Source organism: Cebus imitator, unplaced genomic scaffold, assembly GCF_001604975.1.
Source record: "Cebus imitator isolate Cc_AM_T3 unplaced genomic scaffold, Cebus_imitator-1.0 Scaffold297, whole genome shotgun sequence".
NCBI classification, from domain to species: domain Eukaryota; kingdom Metazoa; phylum Chordata; class Mammalia; order Primates; family Cebidae; genus Cebus; species Cebus imitator.
This window is the reverse complement of record NW_016107612.1, coordinates 2,308,655-2,328,537: the sequence shown is the minus strand read 5'-3', so window position 1 is coordinate 2,328,537 and position 19,883 is coordinate 2,308,655. Positions and strand designations below refer to the sequence as shown.

Here is a 19,883-nt window from a genome sequence, read left to right as displayed (position 1 = left end):
AAAAAAAAAAAAAAAAAACCAAAACAGACTCCCTGTATAGACACACATCCTCAGACTGCTCCTTTTGGCACTCATTTGTCCTCTTCATCTTTTCTTTGTCCACAACTATCATCTTACATCATACTGCCTATGAACATATAAAAGGTATAGTAGGACTTAGTAAAAACTGATAACTCTTGCTATAGGATAAATTCGTTAAAGTCATTGATAATACTGTATGTCAATATGTAGGTTTTGCTTTTTGGTTTCCTTTTTAGTTACAGGGAAAGAAGTGACCTTCTTAGACAGCTTTTATGAGTGGCATGAAGCAAGCAATTTAAGGACAAGTGGCCAAGGTTAGTTTTGAGACCAGTGTCCTCAAGCTTTCTAACATAGATTCCTAAATACCACATAACTAAATTTTGCAGAATCCCACCATTCTGATCTCTAAGACTCCCTTTCACTGGTTTCTTTCTGTCCATTTACAATGTTCACAAGCCATTGCTCCTTTATCCTCTTCTTATTCCTTAAGAATACCTTAAAAATTTTTTTTTCTGTTTCAGTCTTGCCCAATCCTAAAAACTGGCAGCAAATAAATATCATAAGAATGTCAAAACCATAAATGATACAGGTAATCTTTAGATATTGCTTTTTATTTTCTTTTTGTCTTTATTTTCCTAAGTCTTAATACTGTTACTTTTTTTTTTTTTTTTTCATTTTAATTTTTTTTTTTTTTTTAATTTTGAGACAGAGTCTTGTTCTGTTGCCCTGGGTAGAATGCAGTGGTGCGATCATAGCTCACTGTATTCTCAAGCTCCTGGGCTCAAGGGATCCTCCTGCCTCAGTCTCTCAAGCAGCTAGGACTACAGACATGTGCCATCATACCTAGCTAATTTTTTATATTTTTTGTAGAGATGGGGTCTTGTTGCCCAGGAGGGTCTCAAACTCCTGGCCTCAAGTGATCCTCCCACCTTGGCCTCCCAAAGCACTGGGATTACAGGCATGAATCACTGCATAGGCCTAAACATTACTTTTTAAAAATAAAGTTTAAACTTTTTAAAGAAATATCTCAGGTTCCATTCGTTACATGAGTAATTCTAATCACGAGTTTCTAACACCTAATTTTTTTTTTTTTAGAGCTGGAGTTAACTAATAAGCTTACCTACAGAAATGTGCCTAAGAAGTACTGAATTTGCATGAAGAAAAGAAATATAAAAATCTCATTTATGCATTTCAGCCCTATTCAATACATATGATGAGGAAGAGGAAGAAGAGACATAAAGGTTCAAACGCTGACCATGACACTTCATAGCCAAGATATTGTACAAGTAACTTAACAAAAATGTAACATCAGGCCAGGCGCAGTGGCTAACCCCTGTAATCCCAGCACTTTGGGAGGCCAAGGTGGGCGGATCACTTGAGGTCAGGAGTTCAAGACCAGCCTGGGCAACGTGGCAAAACCCCATCTCTACTAAAAATACAAAAATTATCTGGGCATGGTGGTGGCACACGCCTGTAGTCCCAGCTACTCAGAAGGCTGAGGCATGAGAATCACTTGAACCTGGGAGGTAGAAGTTGCAGTGAGCCGAGATTACACCACTGCACGCCAGCCTGGGTGATGGAGTAAAACTGTTTCTCAAAACAAAGAAACAAACAAGCAGAACATCAGTTTCCTCATCTATGGAAATAATAATTTATCTTCCTATTAGGGTTGTTGTAAGGATTCAATAAGTTACTTCATATAAAGTACTTAGAGTACCACCTGGCATATGATAGGTACATAATAAATAGTTGACATTATTATTATTATTTGCATGTATTAACTAAGAAATGCCTTTATGTATTCAACTATACTCAATAATTTTTCTCTATTTAATCAGTCTTTTCAAAATATATCTTAATTATTAATCTTAGGAATTTTACTGCTTTTCTTTCCATAACATACAACTCTGTCTGACCCCCAGTTTTTATCCTAAAACCATCTGGGTTGGGAGATGCCCCAGCACTCTCACTGGATGTTTCATCTAACAGTGCTGATCTATCTTGCCCAAGGTTACTGTAGTTCAAGGTGGCACTTCTTACCTCTGTTTCTGTCATTTCTGCCACAATCTCATCTTCCTTAAAAACTCGGATGTCAAAATCCTCAGATCCAACAAGAAGCTGAAAGGGAAATATCATACATGTTTAGGTAAGTGAAAACAACAAAATTTTCATAAACAAAACAAAAAGTTGCACAATATTTTCCATGCTGCCACTGCCACCCAAGACTGACTACCTCCTAATAGTCTGATGCTCAGGAATGCTCCCTCTATTGGGAGGATCAGCACATTCAGTCAGTGAAGAAACGGGCTACTACAGCTTTTATCCTGCCATTGGAATTGCACATCTTGTCAGAATAAGTTATTTCCCTGAGTACCTGAAAATGCTCCCTGGATCAGCAACTTTTGCTGCCTACAGATGAAAGCCCTGTTCAAACACCAGAGCCCAGTGTCCATGGATAAGAGAGGGGCAAGTCAGTGACCAACACAGCACTTCACACCTACTGCTCAAGAAGCTAATTTCTAGGGTAACCATAACAATAATTTCAAAGGCTAAAAGCCCATTTCTAAAACATTTAGATTCCTCAAAAAAGTTGGCTAAAATTGAAAACTACATATTAACATGGTTTCAAAGCATGAGGAGCAATTCATGAGACTGCGATCCCCTACCCTCTCTGCACCCTCCTGAGTCTCTGAAACACCATGGCTTTGATCTTTGTATTTATTAGAGAAGCACAAGTGATTTACCGTTCAAAAGAGAAGAGAAAGACAAATGAGGTCAATTAGCTCAGCATTTAGGCATTCTCCTGGCAAAATCAGCCAGGAGAATCCTTTTTGTCACTGTCATGACAGAATTTATTCAGCTAAACACATAAGAGAGGTATCTCCTCCCCCACATACCTCTTTCTTTCCATCACCGTCAAAGTCACACAAGGCCAAGGAATGAACATTGTCTCCAGTAACCTGAAAATGAAACCCCAAATCATTAGCTTGCCATCTTTTTTTTATTTACTCCAAATATATTAGCTACGTGAAGGAGAGGATTACATAAAACACAAATGAATGTTATTCAAATTATTCATATCCTTTTTTAATATAGAGAATTATAAATATTGTTCTATATTTTAATTATTCAGTAGAGTTGGTGGTTAAAAAAGAACAAAAGTAAAAATGCTTAAGAGTAGCAAAAAGAATGTTTGCTTCTTCATACCGTCCAAAAGAGATCGCTTCCTTCATGATTGAAACCCTGCAGAGCACAATTGCCACCAATAATCGCAAGAGGGGAAGAAATGTCTCCCAAGGTCCCCAGCACAATTGCATTTGCCCCATCTGCTACCTAAGAAAAGTAAAAGGACACATTATCTTAGACATAATCATCTGCAGGCACACTGAAGGTAATGTATATCCATATTTTTGTTTGGATACCCATATTCCTCTGTCATCATTTGTGAGTGGCCAGATTGTCTCCTGAGAAGGCAGCCAGGGCTGTCCACTGAGACCTAACGCTGTGGCTTCTGCAAGGATGAGCACAGATGCAGGGTAAATCAGAGCCTTGGCTCTCACACTAAGCTGCTACAAAAAGCTGCTATGATACTCTGGGGCTCTCTGGGACCACAGTTCCAGACGGCAAATTCTCCAGAGAATCAAGACTTACGCATTTAAGCACCCAAACTCAGAATTTGTTTTAACAATTTTGGATAGAGATCTTTTAAATACTTATAATCCAGTTCTTTACTACTCTTTTAAATTTTACTATTCTTAGTACTAAAAAGCACAAAGAATAATAAATTATTTGGTCCCACCATCCAAAATAAGTATCTCAGACTTCTTGAATAAATTACATAAGTATAAGTTAACTTATTTCTGAAAGACTCAAGGACATCTTTATAAACACTGTTTATTGTATAGGAAAATAATATTACTTACATATCTTTAAGTAGAAAAACTATAAAGATTGCTATACAGGAAAGACTTCATAAGAAATTAAAACTGTTAAATGGCCAAAGAAATAATAAGTTAAAAGGTAAACAATGAAGTGAGAAAAAAAGCCCTACAATATATAAGTCAAAAAGTTAATATAAGAAAAAGGTTAGTAAAAGGCAAATAAATACAAAAACGTTAAACATCCCAACCAAAAAAATAAACAAACAGGAAATATTAGAGATGAAATACAGTCAACAAACATGAAAAATAACAATAATATCCACTACTAGTTAGGGTGTAATAAAACAGGCACTATCATTATTGAGGGGGGTATGGAAAATGGTAGTATTTCTAGGGAGCAGCTCACCAATGCCTATCGAAAATCTCATTTTAAAAAGTCTTTGGCCAGGCATGGTAGCTCACTCCTGTAATCCAAGCACTTTGGAGGCCAAGGTGGGCGGATCACCTGAGGTCGGGAGTTCAAGACCAGCCTGATCAACATGGTGAAACCCTGTCTTTATAAAAAAAAAATAAAATAAAGAAAAAAAAAGTCTTTGACTAGGCAATTGTAAAGCTGAGTCCTTGTAATGTGAATTTATGTGTCAACTTGGCTAGGCAATGGTACTCAGGTATTTGGTCAAACATTATTCTAGAGTTGCTGTCAAGGTATTTTTCAGATGACATTAACATTTAAATCAGTAGATTCTGAGTAAAACAGATTATTATCCATAATGTGGGTGGGCCTCACACATTAATTGGCCCACTCACATTATGGATAATAATCTGCTTTACTATTAAGTCCTTCAATACTTTTTATTAAGTACTTTCTATTAAGTATTGTTAACAGAAAAAAAAACTGACCTCCCCCAAGGAAGAAGGGATGCTACCAGCAAACAACCTTTGTACTCGAGCTTCAACATCAATTCTCTCCTAGGTCTCCAGCCTGCTGGCCCACCATTCAGATTTTCCACTTGCCAGGCTCCACAACTATATAAGCCAATTCCTGAAAACAAGTATTTCCCCCTCTAATATGTACATATTCTATTGGTTCTGTTTCTCTGGAGAACCCTGACTACTACAATCCTAAACACAATTTCAGTTCTGAACAAAAACAATGTGACCTTGAAAAAAGCAAAGGGCAAAAAAGTCCCAACCAGTAAAGAAAAAAAGTGATCAGCTGGACTTTATAAAAATGAAAAAACTTTTGCTCATCAAGAGATACATATCTACTGGAACAAGCCACAGACTGAGGGAAAATATTTATTACATAGAAATCTGACAAAGAACTTGTATACAGTATATCCATGAAATGTCTACAAATCAATAATAAAAAGACAAACTACCAATAAAAAATAGACAAAAAACAGACACTTCACGGAAGACAAATAAATGCACAATAAGCACAAGAAAAGGTGCTTTGCATCAATGATTATCAGGGAAATGCAAAATGAAACCATAGTAAGATATCACTTTATACCTTCCAAAATGGCTAAAATTGAAGACTGGCAACAACGAATGTTGACAAAGGTTGTGCAGCAACTGGAACTCTCCTACTGCAGGCAGTAGTGTAAAGTTATATAACCACTTTGCAAAAACAGTTTGGCAGTGTTTTATAAAGTTCTTATAAACAATACAGCCCAGCAATTCCACTCCTGGGTATTTACCCAAGATAAATTAAAACATATATCCACAAAAAGTCTTCATTTTTAAAAAATTCTTATATAAAAATTGTTGTTAAAAACTGAAACAACCCAAACGTCCACCCACTTGTCTGTCACCAAGAGAGTGGATAAACAAACCATAGTATATTCACATAATGGAATATACTATGTTTGTTACTCAGCAACAACAACAAAAAACTACTTTTATATGCAACAACATGGATAATTCTCGCAAGCATTATGTTAAGTGAAAGAAGCCAGGCACCAAAGAATACATTCTGTATGATTCCATTTGTATGGAGTTCAACAACAGGAAAAGCTAACCTAAGGTGACAGAAGTCAGAACAGTGAATGTCTGTGGAAGACAGAAATTGACTGGAATGGGGTACACTTTCTGAAGTGATGAAAATGTTCTATATTTTTATTGGGGTATTGGTTATAGGCAGCCAAACTCATTGAATTGTACACTTAAGGTCTGTGCATTTTCATGTATGTACATTTTACCTTCAACAAAAAATATACAAAGAAGAAAACCAGTCAAGTGTTGTGGCTCGCATCTATAATTGTAACACTTTGGGAAGCTGAGGCAGGAAGATTGCTTTAGCCCAGGAGTTTGAGACCTGCCTGGCCAACATAGTGAGACCCCATCTCTCTAAAAAATAAAAAATTAGCTAGGTGTGGTGGCCTATACCTGTAATCCCAGCATTTTGGGAGGCTGAGGCAGGTGGCTCACTTGAGGTCAGGAGTTCGAGACCAGCCTGGCCAACATGGTAAAACCCCATCTCTACTAAAAATACAAAAATTAGCTGGATGTGGTGGTACATGCCTGTAATCCCAGCTGCTTGAGGGAGCTGAGGCAGGTGAATCGCTTGAACCTGGGAGGCAGAGGTTGCAGTGAGTTGAGATCATACCACTGCACTTCAGCCTGGGGGACAGAGTCAGACTCAGTATCAAAAAATAATAATAATAAAAATAAATTTTAAAAAATTAGTTGAGCATGGTAGTACACACCTGTAGTCCTAGCTACTCAGAAGGCTGAAGTGGGAGAATCACTTGAGCCCATGGGGTCAAGGCTGCAATAAGCCGTGATCGTGCCACTGCACCCCAGCCTGGGTGACAGAGCAAGACTCTGTCTCAAAAAACAAAAAAGAAGAAAGAAAGAGAAAGAAAACCATTTGCATTTTCAGGAACTTATCCTTAGGAAATAATCAGGGAAGTAGTCAAAGGTATACAGTTATTACACTATGAACTGTAATAGAGAAACAATGTAAATAAATGTTCAACAACATGGAATGGTTAAACAAATTATATTAACAAAACAAAATACTATGGAATCAGTAAGAATGATATAACGGATATGTAGTAACTTCATACAAAGATGTTCACAACATATTATTGAATGAAAGAGCCACACATAATAATCAGGGAGTGGAATGTCCATTAACTGATAAACGGATAAGTAAAATGTGGTATATACACACAATGGAATATTATTCAGCCATAAAAATGAATTACTGACACATGCTACAACATGGATCAACCTTGAAAATAATATGCTAAGAAAAAGAAGGCAGTCACAAATGATCACATATTATATAATTCCATTATTTAAGAAATGTCTAGAATATGCAAACTTCTAGAGACAGAAAGTAGATAACTGATTGCCTAAGGTTAGGAGGTTAAAGAAAAATGGGGCATGACACCAGTGGGTATGGGTTTTCTATTGGGGGTAAAAATGTTGAAAATTGATTGTGGTGAGGGTTGTATAGCTCTCTGGATACACTAAAAACCACTGAACTATATACTTTCAGGAGGTTAGTTGTACATGTGAATCATATCTTAATAAAACTGCTATAGAGTAAAAAAAAAAAAGGCTACATGTATATATGATTCCATTTTACTACAAAATGTATTCATATATGCTTGGTAAAAAATTTGGATTCAAAAATTCAAGAGTTAAGTGTGATCTCTAGATGAAAAAAAAGGTATAATTTCTTTTACTTTTACTTCCCTATCTTTTCTGTAATAAATACGAATTGCTGTAAGCAACTTCAAGCAAATCAAGTATTTTGAAGGCTTTCACGGTTTATACCAGTGACGCAGAACTAAGTAATTAACCCAAAAATAATAAATTCAACTGTTTCAACTATTCATATTTATGAGAGAAAAGATAGGTAAGTTTGTAAAACTTCATATTTGGGCATTAAAGTTGGGTATTAAAGTTGCAGCAGCCTGTAGGTGGCAGGCTACAGTAAGGGCTTCTCCTATAAATTATTGCACTAAACTTTTATGCAAGTCCACCAGGAGACCTGTCTACTGGCTTCCCAGCTCTTGGCTGAATTCTCAACAGGAGATCTTGACAGATGGTAGTATCACAGATACCTCATAAACTCAAGTGTCACCAAGTGATTAGCACCCATAACCAAATAAATAAGTTCCGAGTGCATAAAGCAGATGTTAACAGCAAAATCTCCATGTTGTTTATCTACACTGTAACGGTCACATAATAAACAGACCAAAATAAATGATCTCATTTCTTCCAAGCATAAGAAATAGACATTAATGAGGAATGACAATTTTATGGTTATGAGGGTTATTACTTGCCTCTCTGTAGAACAAATCCGAATTATTGTAGACATCATAAGCCAAAAGATTAGTCTGTGTCCCCACTAAAAGAGTATCACAGCCAAGCTCAGGGTTCAATACGCCTGCAGTCAGGCAGCTGACTGCCTGGTTAATATTGAGAAGAGAAACATCAGATTCCAGGGGACTCTGGAAGACCCTGGATGCACTGAAATGCTGGTTCCGTGTATGAGGATTGTGAATAAAAACCTAAAACAAAAACCAGTTAATTATATTCCCTTAAAATATAAAAAATTAGTATCATACTTAAAAAAACATGTTATTAACACATTAACAAGAAGTCACTTTAATCTCCTATAAAACTTAAAACACTTATACATAGTTCAATGCATGAACAACTTTCAATCATTATGAGTCATGGAAATCAGGTGGTTCTTAGCCTTGTGAGCAACAAGGTAATGAAAAAGATCTAGTCTAATGAAACAGATCTAGTCCCTGCTTACCAGGCCAGCTTACATGCTACCCCCAGCAAGATATCAAAGTACTCTTAGAAACTAGACTTTTCCTGATCAACCTAGAATAAGCTGCTACCACCTTCAATGTGATTGGCACACACCGAGAAGATTATGGAAAACAGAATAAACACTTCCTTTATTATCTTTCATCCAAGCACCTAATGAATTCACTTCCTAGACCTTAAAATGGTCTGCTAGTAAATTTGTTTCCCAAACTTAAACTGAGTCATGCAAATCAAGTATCTTAAAGGCTTTCATAGTTTATATCAGTGATGCAGAACTAAGTAATTAGCCCAAAGATAATAAATTCAACAGTTTCAATTATCATAAATATAATCAGTTTGCATAAATTATTTAACTTTCTTGGACTTCATCTGTAAAAAGGAGGTTTGCACTAGAAAATGCATTCTCAAGAGGGGCGAGATCACTCCCAGGACAAGTAACTGGGTTTCCAATAGGGGAATCATGTAGCCCTTCAGAGAGCCACACTATAAAAAGAGATATACAGTATATCTGAGGTATTAGAATTTCACTGGGGAAATTTTCATGATCTAAAAAACCTCCAAGGTGGGCAATATAAAAAAGGAGGGGGAGATGAGAAACACTGGATTAGGAATTCCTCAAGCCCCTTCTAGTTTTAAAGTTTGTAAAATTTACATGAACATTTCATCCCTTTTGCATAAATCCAAACAGAATTCATTTTAAATTAATACCTACCCAAGGCAGCCTCTTCAACAAAAAATAATTTTTAAAAGATTGAACATAGATAAGGTGTGCAGCCACATGTTCCCATCTGTGTAGCACTTTACAACATGCTTTGGTAAACGTTAATTACATTTGATCCTGACATCAATCCTTGATTTCCAGGTGAAGTCAGAAGAGTTAAGGCCCTTTGCTAAGGTCTTGAGTCTGGTGACAGGGCTAAGACAAGGGCCTGGTGTGCTTCAGACCCTGAGCTCCAGCTCCTATGGTATCCACCATATCACACTTCGTTTTATGACAATTCTGAACAAAGCAATCCTTACAGAGTTTTCCAGAAATCAGATATGTTGAGAAAGAACAGGAGGGAAAATATCTTACGGGCTCCATATTCATTCTTACTGGAATGGAAAGACTGCAATTTTTACCAAGAGCAACAAGGGTCTCAGGAGTCAGATTTCTCCCCAGTTCCCTCCTGCTGTTCTCTACACCCAGAGAGTCCAGAGGGAGACAAATCTGTCCCTTCAGGCAAGGAAAGAAAACCAATCTCAGTCACACAACAAAAATGACCACTCCCAGGGCTTCCAAAGGACTGGCTGAAGTTCACACATTTGTTCTAGCTGAGGAGGTGCTATAAAGAATATAAATTAAACTGACCCCTAAGTATCACCATGAGAGAAAAAAATGTCCCCAGAGGAAAACTCTAACGTTCACCCTGCAAGAGATTCCTTTATTTATTTTTTGAGACGGAGTCTCACTCTGTTGCCCGGGCTGGAGTGCAGTGGCACAATCTTAGCTCACGGCAACCTCTGCCTCCTGGGTTCCAGCGATTCTCTTGCCTCACCTCCCAAGTAGCTGGAATTACGGGTGTATATTTTTAGTAGAGACAGGGTTTCAGTTGGCCAGGTTGGCCTCAAACTCCTGACCTAAGGTGATCCGCCGTCTCAGCCTCCCAAAGTGCTGGGATTACAGGTGTTGAGCCACTACGCCCAGACAGACATTTCTTTTTAAAATATCCTTGCTAAGGTCCAGAATCAGCTCCATGTTCACAACAGGATCCCAGATCTAATGATAAAGTCCTGTTTCTAGAGATGCAGGCTTTAACCCTAGCTGGAATGTTTAATTGCTTTTAAGAGAATATATTCATGGTGTTACTTGAGTTGTAAAATATTACTAATTCTTTTTAAGGTCTCAAGAGAAAAGATCAGGCCAGAACTTTTTAGATTTGTTTATAGTTCTGAACACAAAGTACCCGTCCAATTACACAAGACAAGGGACCTCCTTTTATTTTTATTTATTTACTTATTTATTTTTGGCTATTTTCAAAAACAGCCCTAGAATCAAGCATTCCTACCTTCCACTCCAGGTCACAGTCTGTATAAGGGCTGCCCTAGGGATCTCTGCCTGATCACCCTGCTTCTACTCCTACACCTACCTCCCTGCATCACATCACAGAACATCTTCCACATACCAGCCAGTTAGCCTTTATCTAAAACATAAAGCGACTTCCAACACCCATTTTATCAAAACCCTCAGGAGCTTCCCAACTTACTCAATATAAATACCAAGGTCTTTGCCATGGCCTACAGGTTCCTATATGATCTGGCTTTTGGCTACCTCATGGCCACCCTCATTGCCTCCAACCATAGCTGCTTCCTCGTGCTTCTGAAACACACCACACATATCTCCACCTCAAGGTCTGGAAGGCACTTATCCCACAAATCTGCAGAGCTTGCTTCCTCAGTTCCTTCAAATATCTTATCAAATGTTATTAGAGTCCATCTGATCGCCTGTGTAAAACAGCAAGCTCCCACCATACTGAATCCCTTATTCATTTTCTCCTGTGAAGACACTTGCATATTCGGTTAACTGCCTGGTTCCCCCTCTCAAATATAAACCACATAGGGGCCATTCTCCGATGCACCTGCAGAGTTAAGAACATTGCCCAGCATGTAGTATGCCCTCAAATTAGGGGCTGAGTTAATATCAATGGGATATTTTCAGGCCTTTTTTATATCTGCTATATACCTACAGCACAACCAACATGAAGTTCTTTTTAACATTTGTCAGTGCCTTTTTTTTTTTTTTTTTTAGAAAGGGGCTCACTCTGTTAGGCTGGAGTGCAGTGGTGCGATCTCAACTCACTGCAACCTCCGCCTCCCAGGTTCAAGTGATTCTCCTGCCTCAGCCTCCCAAGTAGCTGGGATTACAGGTGCCCACCACCACAACTGGCTAATTTTTGTATTTTTAGTAGAGACAGGGTTTCATCATGCTAGCCAGGCTGGTCTTGAACTCCTGACCTCAGGCAATCCGCTGGCCTCAGCCTCCCAAAGTGCTGGGATTACAGGCGTAAGCCACTGAGCCCAACCTGTCAGTGACTTCTAACAGTAACAATAACTAACATCATGATGTGCCAGACCCCATATTAATAGCTTAACTCTGTTATACTACTTAATGAAAACGAAGCCTCACTTTTTACTTCCATATCCCAAGGCATATCATTACAACATACAACATACGTGGAAGTGTCCTAAAAACTATAAATTGTTACACAAATGCTAGCTTATTAAATCCACTCTGGGTCAGACAACACGCACTTGGGCCACATTCCACACTTTTAGTTGAGTGGCTCCAAGCACTGTGTTGAACCTCTCTGAACTGCAATTTCTAGTCAATAAAGTGAGAATCATAAAAAGAAAATAACAGATAACAATTGGTGACCACTTCCTATATGCAAAGTGCTTAGCTCATGACCCCATGTATTATGTACTATTATTAAGTGCCTTGCCCAAGGTCATGAAATAAATAGATACTGGAGCCAAGAACCACCATACCTATGCCATGCTGCTGCCCTTGGCCTTGTAGCAATGATGTTGAGATGATTCATGTAATAAAGTTTTGTGCCTGTTTTAAGTTATTAGCCTTGTCACTACCTTCCATGTATTTTGGGCATGCCTCCAGCAAATACACAGGGCTTTGATATGCCTTGTCTGTTAGCTTCTGGACTATAAGCTTTCTGAAAGTAGGGACTCCAACTTTACATCTGAGTCTCCAAAATCTATACAGGAGGTGTTCAGTAGAAGTCTGGTGAATGTTAAATGATCATGTCTCTTTTATCTCTTTGACTCTCACGCCTTGCACAGTAATGGCACCTAATACTTAATGAATAAATTATGGAGAAAGAACTGAAAGTACATGGGCAAGGATCAAAAGTACAATTTGAATAATTTAGTAGGAGTCTTTGCATTGTTTTGTCGTTGTTCGATAAAGGAGCAGTGTGAGGGGCCGGGAGAGGTGGCTCATGCCTGTAATCCCAGCACGTTGGGAGTCTGAGGTGGATGAATCACTTGAGGTCAGGATTTCGAGACCAGTCTGGCCAAGATGGTGAAATTCTGTCTCTACTAAAAATACAAAAATTAGCCGGGCGTGCTGGGGGGCTGAGGCAGGAGAATTGCATGAAACTGGGAGGTGGAGGCTGCAGTGAGCCGAGATCACGCCACTGCACTCCAGCCTGGGCAACAGAGCAAGACTCCGTCTCAAAAAAAAAAAAAAAAAAAAAAAAAAGCAGCAGCAGCAGCAACATGAGAGAGTGGGAGGAATTCTGAGTTCCAAGTGACAAGCTGGGCCCTTGGCTTGAATCTGGGGTCCGTTATTACTGCTAACCCGGACCAAGCCCATTCCCTCCGGAGACGTCTCTTCTCTAAGCTCTCTATGTCCAGGGACCCCGACCTCGCCCGACTCTAAGTGCCTGACGACAAGAAAACATCAACTGCTCAGAAAAGCTGTTCCTCTAAGACCCCATTGTCCTCAGAAGGATGGAGCTACAGGGTGACGGTTGCTGGGACCACGGGCTGGGGGCGGGGTTGGGGAGGAAGCGGGGTCTCAGGGGTGCGGCCGGCGGAGGTCCCGGGGTTTCCTGGGGCCCAAGCTCCCTGCCGGTGGGGGCGGTTACCTTGCCCGCTTGGGTGGCGGCCGCCAGACACGGGTGAGTCCCGTCGTAGCGCCCTATGGCCACCATGCGGGGGCTGATTTTGTGGCGCAGTTTCAGGGTGAACACGGGCACCATGATGGCGGCGGCTTAGGGGAGGAGGGCTGGCGCCTCGAGGCCAGCGCAGCGGAGCCAGCCTCCCGCGCCCGGTTGAGAGGTGCAGGGACAAGACCCGCCCGGGCCCAGCCTCCTGAGGCTGCCCGCGAACAGCCGGGAACGAACTCTTCCAGATACCGCCAGCTTCTCCTGCGGCTGCGCAGACCCGTCCGCTCCTTCTGCGGCTGCGCATTAGCTCCTCGGCGCCTTCTGCGGCTGCGCGGTGGAACCTCTGCTGGGCTGCGGATGCAGCTGGTTTCCCCTGCGGTCATTTATCCCTGTGGGTTGAATTCCACTGACCCGTGTACAGGGACTGTCTCTGAGCCAGTGCAGCCCAGATGTTTCCCCTTCTAGCACCACAACCAAGCTGCACCCGTGCAAACTCTACACAATGCTGCCCTACTCCAGAGGGTCATTAATTAAGTAAATCTTTCTTGAGTGTCGGCTCTGTCCCTTGCTTTGGTGGTTGTGTGGAGGAAAACCATACCAATGCTTAGACTCACGTTCAGTCTAGGGCTCCTGGTAAGGCTCCCTATATATTTTTGAGTGCAAACCTGCAAAATTGAAAAGTAACCAGCAAAATTTCCTTGAGGGCCTATTGTGTGTCAGACACTGTTCTAGATAATAAATAGTGGTAAACAAAAGACAAACCTCTGCTTTCCTGGAACTGACGTACTAGTCAGGGCAGACAAGCATTAAACAAGAAATACATGTCATTCGATAGTACTAGAGAGAAAATTAAGGGAAGGAAGAGGAGAGAGAGGGTTGGAGGGAATGCAATGTTAAGTAGGGTGGTGGGAAAGAGACCTCTCTCTGAGAAAGTGACATTCAGACATGGACTGTTAGAAAGTGAGAGAGCCAGCTTCGATGGAAGGTGTTCCTCCAGAGGAACTTCAGGTGAGGCCCCGAGGACTCACTCTGCTGCCTTCTGGAAACGGACATTCTGGGGTAGGTGATGAGATGAGCAAGGACCACCAAAGGAGACTTGGAGTAGCCAGCAAAGAAGTACAATCAGGAGAGTACAGTGTCCTGGACGCTCAGTGAAAAGAGGGTGGCCACGAGGAGGAAAACAACTATGTCAGATGCTGCAGGTAGGTCTTGAAAGATGAGTTCTGGGCCAGGCGTGGTTGTTCACGCCTGTAATCCCAGCACTTTGGGAGGCCGAAGCAGGCGGATCACTTGAGGTCAGGAATTCAAGACCAGCCTGGCCAATATGGTGAAACCCTGTCTCTACTAAAAATACAAAAATTCGCCGGGTGTAGTGATGGGCATCTGTAGTCCCAGCTACTAAGGAGGCGGAAGCAGGAGAACTGCTTGCCCCTGGGAGGCAGGGGTTGCAGTGAGCCAGATCATGCCAGTCTACTCCAGCCTGGGCGACAGAGTGAGACTCCATCTCAAAGGAAAAAGAAAGATGAGTTCTGGAATAATCTTGATACTTGCATTTTGTAATTACAGTTATACAAATGAGCATTTTTTTTTCAAGCTTGTTGGTGTGTCTGACTAATTGTAACCTCTTTTGGAGATAAAATCAAAATACTAAATAATGTTAAAATACTGTTTGATAATCTTTACTTTTTAAATTTTATTTGTATTTTATTTAGAGACAGGGTTTCGCACTGTCACCCAGGCTGGAGTGCAGTGGTGCCATCACAGCTCACTGTAACCTCGAACTCCTGGCCTAAAGTAATGCCCCAACCTCGTCCTCCCAAAGTGCTAGGATCATTGGTGTAAGCCACTACTCCCAGCCTAAATTTAAAGATCCTGATGGAATATAAGACCTGAGCCAGTGGCCCTTCAGGCCCCCTCTGATGGACCATGCTTCTGAGACCACCTCTTTCTACCCCATCTCCACCCTCACCCTTCTGTCACCTGTCTAGACCCCAAATCCTGTAGCAGCTTCCTGACTATGGAAATTACCTGCCATGGAAATTACCCTGGGTCGTGAGAACTTAACTTTGTTTTGTGATGTCCCTTCTCTTTAGTCCCCATATTCTACCTACACAAAGTCATCATCTCACTGAATCCATTCAGCTGTGTTACTAGCTGATCACATCTTGATTAGCCACCTCTCCCAGGAATAGCTTGAAGAGAATGACTCCCTAATGGACAACATTTCAGATCTTTTATTTTTTCCTGACATTTATTGAGGGTCTCCATGTTCTAGATGGTGTTCAAGGACCTAGGGATACAGCAGTGAACACGAAAGATATAGTTCATACCCTTATGGAGTTTACATCCTCTAGGGGATAGGAAGCTATAGACACTAAACATGAAAACAAGTTGGCCAGGCGTGGTGGCGCATGCCTGTAATCCCAGCACTTTGGGAGGCTGACGTGGGTGGGTATCACCTGAGGTCAGGAGTTCGTGACCAGCCTGACTAACATGGTGAAACCCTTTCTCTACTAAATATAAAAAAATTAGCTGGGTGTGGTGGCACATGCCTGTAATCTGAGCTACTTGGGAGGCTGAGATAGGAGAATAGCTTGTACTGGGGAGGCGGAGGTTGCAGTGAGCCAAGAATGCACCATTGCACTGCAGCCTGGGCGACAGAGCAAGACTCCGTCTCAAAAAAAAAAAAAGAAAAAGAAAAGAAAAGAAAACAAGTAAGATCATTTCATCTGGCAAGAAGGCTGATGTGCCAGAGCTTGAGAAGATCTCTCAGAGGAAGTAACATTTGAACCAAGAGCTTTGTGACAAGAAAGTGGCAGCCATTCGAAGATGTGAGGGGTGGGCAGTCTAGACAGAGGGAACAGCAAGGGCACAGGGCCAGTTTGGACATGTTTGAAGACCAGAAAGAAAATAACATGGCTGGAGCCTAATGTGTGAGAAGAAGCCAGGTCACCTAGTGCTTTTTTTTTTTTTTTTTTTTGACGGAGTTTCCCTCTTGTTACCCAGGCTGGAGTGCAATGGCGCGATCTCGGCTCACCGCAACCTCCGCCTCCTGGGTTCAGGCAATTCTCCTGCCTCAGCCTCCTGAGTAGCTGGGATTATAGGCACGCACCACCATGCCCAGCTAATTTTTTGTACTTTTAGTAGAGACGGGGTTTCACCGTGTTGACCAGGATGGTCTCGATCTCTTGACCTCGTGATCCACCCGCCTTGGCCTCCCAAAGTGCTGGGATTACAGGCTTGAGCCACCGCGCCCGGCCCCACCTAGTGCTTTTGAGCCACACCAAGGAGCTTGGGTTTTACTCCAGCAGGCAGACAAGTCCATGGCCTACTGGATTTCTGTGTAAGGCTGGGCTTGGCCTCCGTCCATCTGGCCACACCTTACTTACTGTTTGGATTGCCTTGGTGGCCTCTAACTTTCCAGTTTCTTTTCCTATACGACATGACCATCATCGGCATCAACATCATTAACATTTACTGCGCATTTTTTAGGTGCCATTCTAAGAACTTTATATGCCTCAACTCAATCATACAATAATTCTGCAATCCTACAATCCTATGTAGGATTATTATATAATTATACAATATTGCATGGTTATCCTATTTTCTACCTGACAAAACTTTACCATTGTCACCTCCTCTCTTTATAACTCTTCATTGGCTCCCTATTTTCAATCAAAAAAAAGTCCAAGCACTTTAGCAGATTAAACAAAGATTCCCAAATTCTGACCACAGTTGACCTCTACAGGCTCATATTTTGCTTCTTCTTTCTTCAGACTTGATCCTTCTCAGATGCCATGTCTAGCCTCTCTGCTCAAATTGTTCCTTCTGCCTAGAATGTCCTTCCCCTCCCTTCCTGACTTCCCCGATCTTTGAAGACTGAGGTTAGACATCACCACTCCAGCAAATCATGTTTGACGGCCTCCCTCACTGCTATTTCCACACTTAGGAGGAAGCCACCCTTCCCCTGTGCTTCCGTCAGATCCTGTATCATAATGAGGGTACTTTGAGGATCAGCACGGATTCCTAGAAGGATAGGGAATCCCCCATCCTCCCTGCCAACCACTGATCATGGCAGGGGACTTACAAGCTTTCCTCTGAGGAGAAAGGCCCAGGGCTGCCCCACTTCTGCCAAAAGTCTAAGAGTCTTCTCTGACTCCCACGACTCGCCGGGATTCATTGGTTCTTCAGAGGAGACACCTGTCATCCTCACATCAGTGAGAGCTGGGACTCCTGAGGATCTAGGCTTTCAAGGTGGGAGAGGAGCTGACAGTCAATGGGCTCTAGGGAGGCAGCACCTCATAGCCAGTAAGCCCATGAGCCTCAACCACATCAGACCCGGGTTCAGATGCCTCCTCCATCAGCCACTAACTGAGACTTAGACCCATTATTTAATCCCAGTTCTCATATTTATTGAGCATCTTCTCTGTGCCAGACACTTGACTCATACTCATTTTTTTTTTTTTTGAGACAAGGTCTTGCTCTGTCATGCAGCGTGGAGCACAGTGGTGTGATCATGGCTGACTGTAACCTCAAACTCCTGGCTCACATGATCCTCCTGCCACGGCCTCCCAAAAGTGCTATGATTACAGACATGAACCACCGTGACCAGCCACATACTAATTTATTTAATCACCACCACCCTTGGAGGGAGACACTGTCATCATCCCCATTTTACTAGAGAGGAAACCAAGTCGTGGGAGACTCCGTAATGTAAGCCTGAGGTCACACAGCTGATACACAGCAGAACCAGGATGGCTGACCCAGGTGTTCGAGCCACACAGCCTGAGCTCCTCACCCCTGCACTCTCCTGCCTCCTGCAGTGAACCTCCCGGAGCACCAGCGGCCTCATCTAGAAAAGAGAAATATTAGCAGTCCTCACTCTTAAAGCAAAGCCTGGCCTTCAATTAGTGCTCCCAGAAGTGGTTATTATTATTACCTCTAGGTGAAACGCTGCTTTTGACTGGTTAGGGTCACTGTTCTAACAAATTTGGTCTTTTTTCTTTTGCTAGTAGGTATCATTGTTCCCGGTTTCCTTGGGATTGGAAAGCCAACCTAGTAGCCAAGTTTTAGTGGGACTTGGTCAGGACCAAAATTTAAGATCCTAATTTCCAAGGGTTGGGGAGCCCGTCGGAGGATGCCTTAGGCCACTCTTAGGCTGCCTGACACTTGCCACGCCCTCTTGTCCTCACATTGAGTTTGCAAAGCACCCCCACTAGAGGGTGTGCAGGTGTAAAAAACAGAGATTCAGGCTCCTTAATGCTGGATTAAAGGCCTGGAGGGAGGCAGCGTGGAGGGCTCCCCAGCACAGGAGATTCCAGCAGCCGCAGGGCCCACCCCGAGAAGCGGACTTGGGCAGGGAGGCCACATGGAGACGGATTTCTGCCTTTTTCTTTATGCACTGTATACGTTTATGCTATTTTTACTGCACTCTTGTTTTACTTTTGCAATTTAAAACAAAACAAAACCTTTAAAATAAAGTAGTGTAAGGACAGGGGTTTTCTGTGGATTTCAGGATCCAAATCCAGGTCCTCTCCTCACCACTCTTGATCCAGAACTGGGGCCTATAACGGATCCCAGTCTTCAGTTTCCCCAAGCTCTTTAAGGCAACTGGCAATCAGGACCACTCCTCAAGTCACAGAGGGACGGGGCTGGGAGACCCCCGGAGCAGAGCAGGACCAACGGGGCTAGACTCCCTGAGAACTTTCCACCCAGCTTCTCTTAGGCAGCAGTCCTACCAGGCTTCCTGTCCTTCAGTCTTTCATCACTTGACTTCTTTTCTGGAATTCTTGGTAACTGTGATGTATCTGCTGTGGATTGTCGGGGTGAGACTGTCCATGCTGGTCTCTTCTGTCAGCTCATTTCACACTTGCAAGAAATGAAATTAAGACTCATGTTCAAAGACATTTTGCAGTGTGTCATATGAAAAACAGAAACAACACCTTCCGGTCAGGAGACGGGGAAAAGCTACAACTACCACTAATAGCTAACATATGTTGAGCAGTTCCTATGAGCCAGACTGCTAAATTCTTTACTTATGTGATCATCTCAATCTTCCCAATAATCCTACGAAGGAGGTAATATTATTATCCCCTATTTACAGATGCAGAAATGAATTCAAGCCCAAATTTTCCCCACCCCCCACATATCCCATGGAGGTGGTAGGAAAAGCGTCAGTGTTAGTTACCCCCCACGCCCATCCTCAGAGACCCATCAGAACTTTGGATACCTAGTGGTGCCAGAAAAGGGGCAGAGGTCTCAGACCTCCAGTCTTGTGTTTGCTGCAAGCAATCTTGAGATATCCAACCACATGACACCCTTGGCCAAGCTCTCGGTGGTCTCTTGTTATGGGAGATTCCCTGACACTTTCATGGACTCAAAACTCCCTGGAGAAGCCATGCATCCTAGTGTCTAGGATCCCCTGTCCCTCAAAGCATCATGCAGCTCTCCTCTCAGGCTCTTGCTGTACTCCTAGGCGAGGCCAGGGTCCACAGTGTTTCCTAGATGCTTG

The 19,883-nt window shown here is 42.1% G+C and overlaps 1 protein-coding gene across 1 annotated transcript in view; it reads right to left on the bottom strand.

The window, feature by feature from the left end:
• The window catches only part of BBS2 (Bardet-Biedl syndrome 2), a 33,705-nt gene extending 19,839 nt beyond the window's left edge, over positions 1–13,866 (bottom strand). The window contains exons 1-5 of the mRNA XM_017502708.2: positions 13,352–13,866; positions 8,207–8,434; positions 3,229–3,354; positions 2,919–2,981; positions 2,062–2,139 (exon numbers count right to left, since the gene is read on the bottom strand). Coding sequence (XP_017358197.1) covers positions 2,062–2,139; positions 2,919–2,981; positions 3,229–3,354; positions 8,207–8,434; positions 13,352–13,465 — 609 coding nt within the window. The 5' untranslated portion in view covers positions 13,466–13,866. The remainder of the gene's footprint in view (positions 1–2,061; positions 2,140–2,918; positions 2,982–3,228; positions 3,355–8,206; positions 8,435–13,351) is intronic.
• Between the last annotated feature and the right edge of the window lie 6,017 nt (positions 13,867–19,883).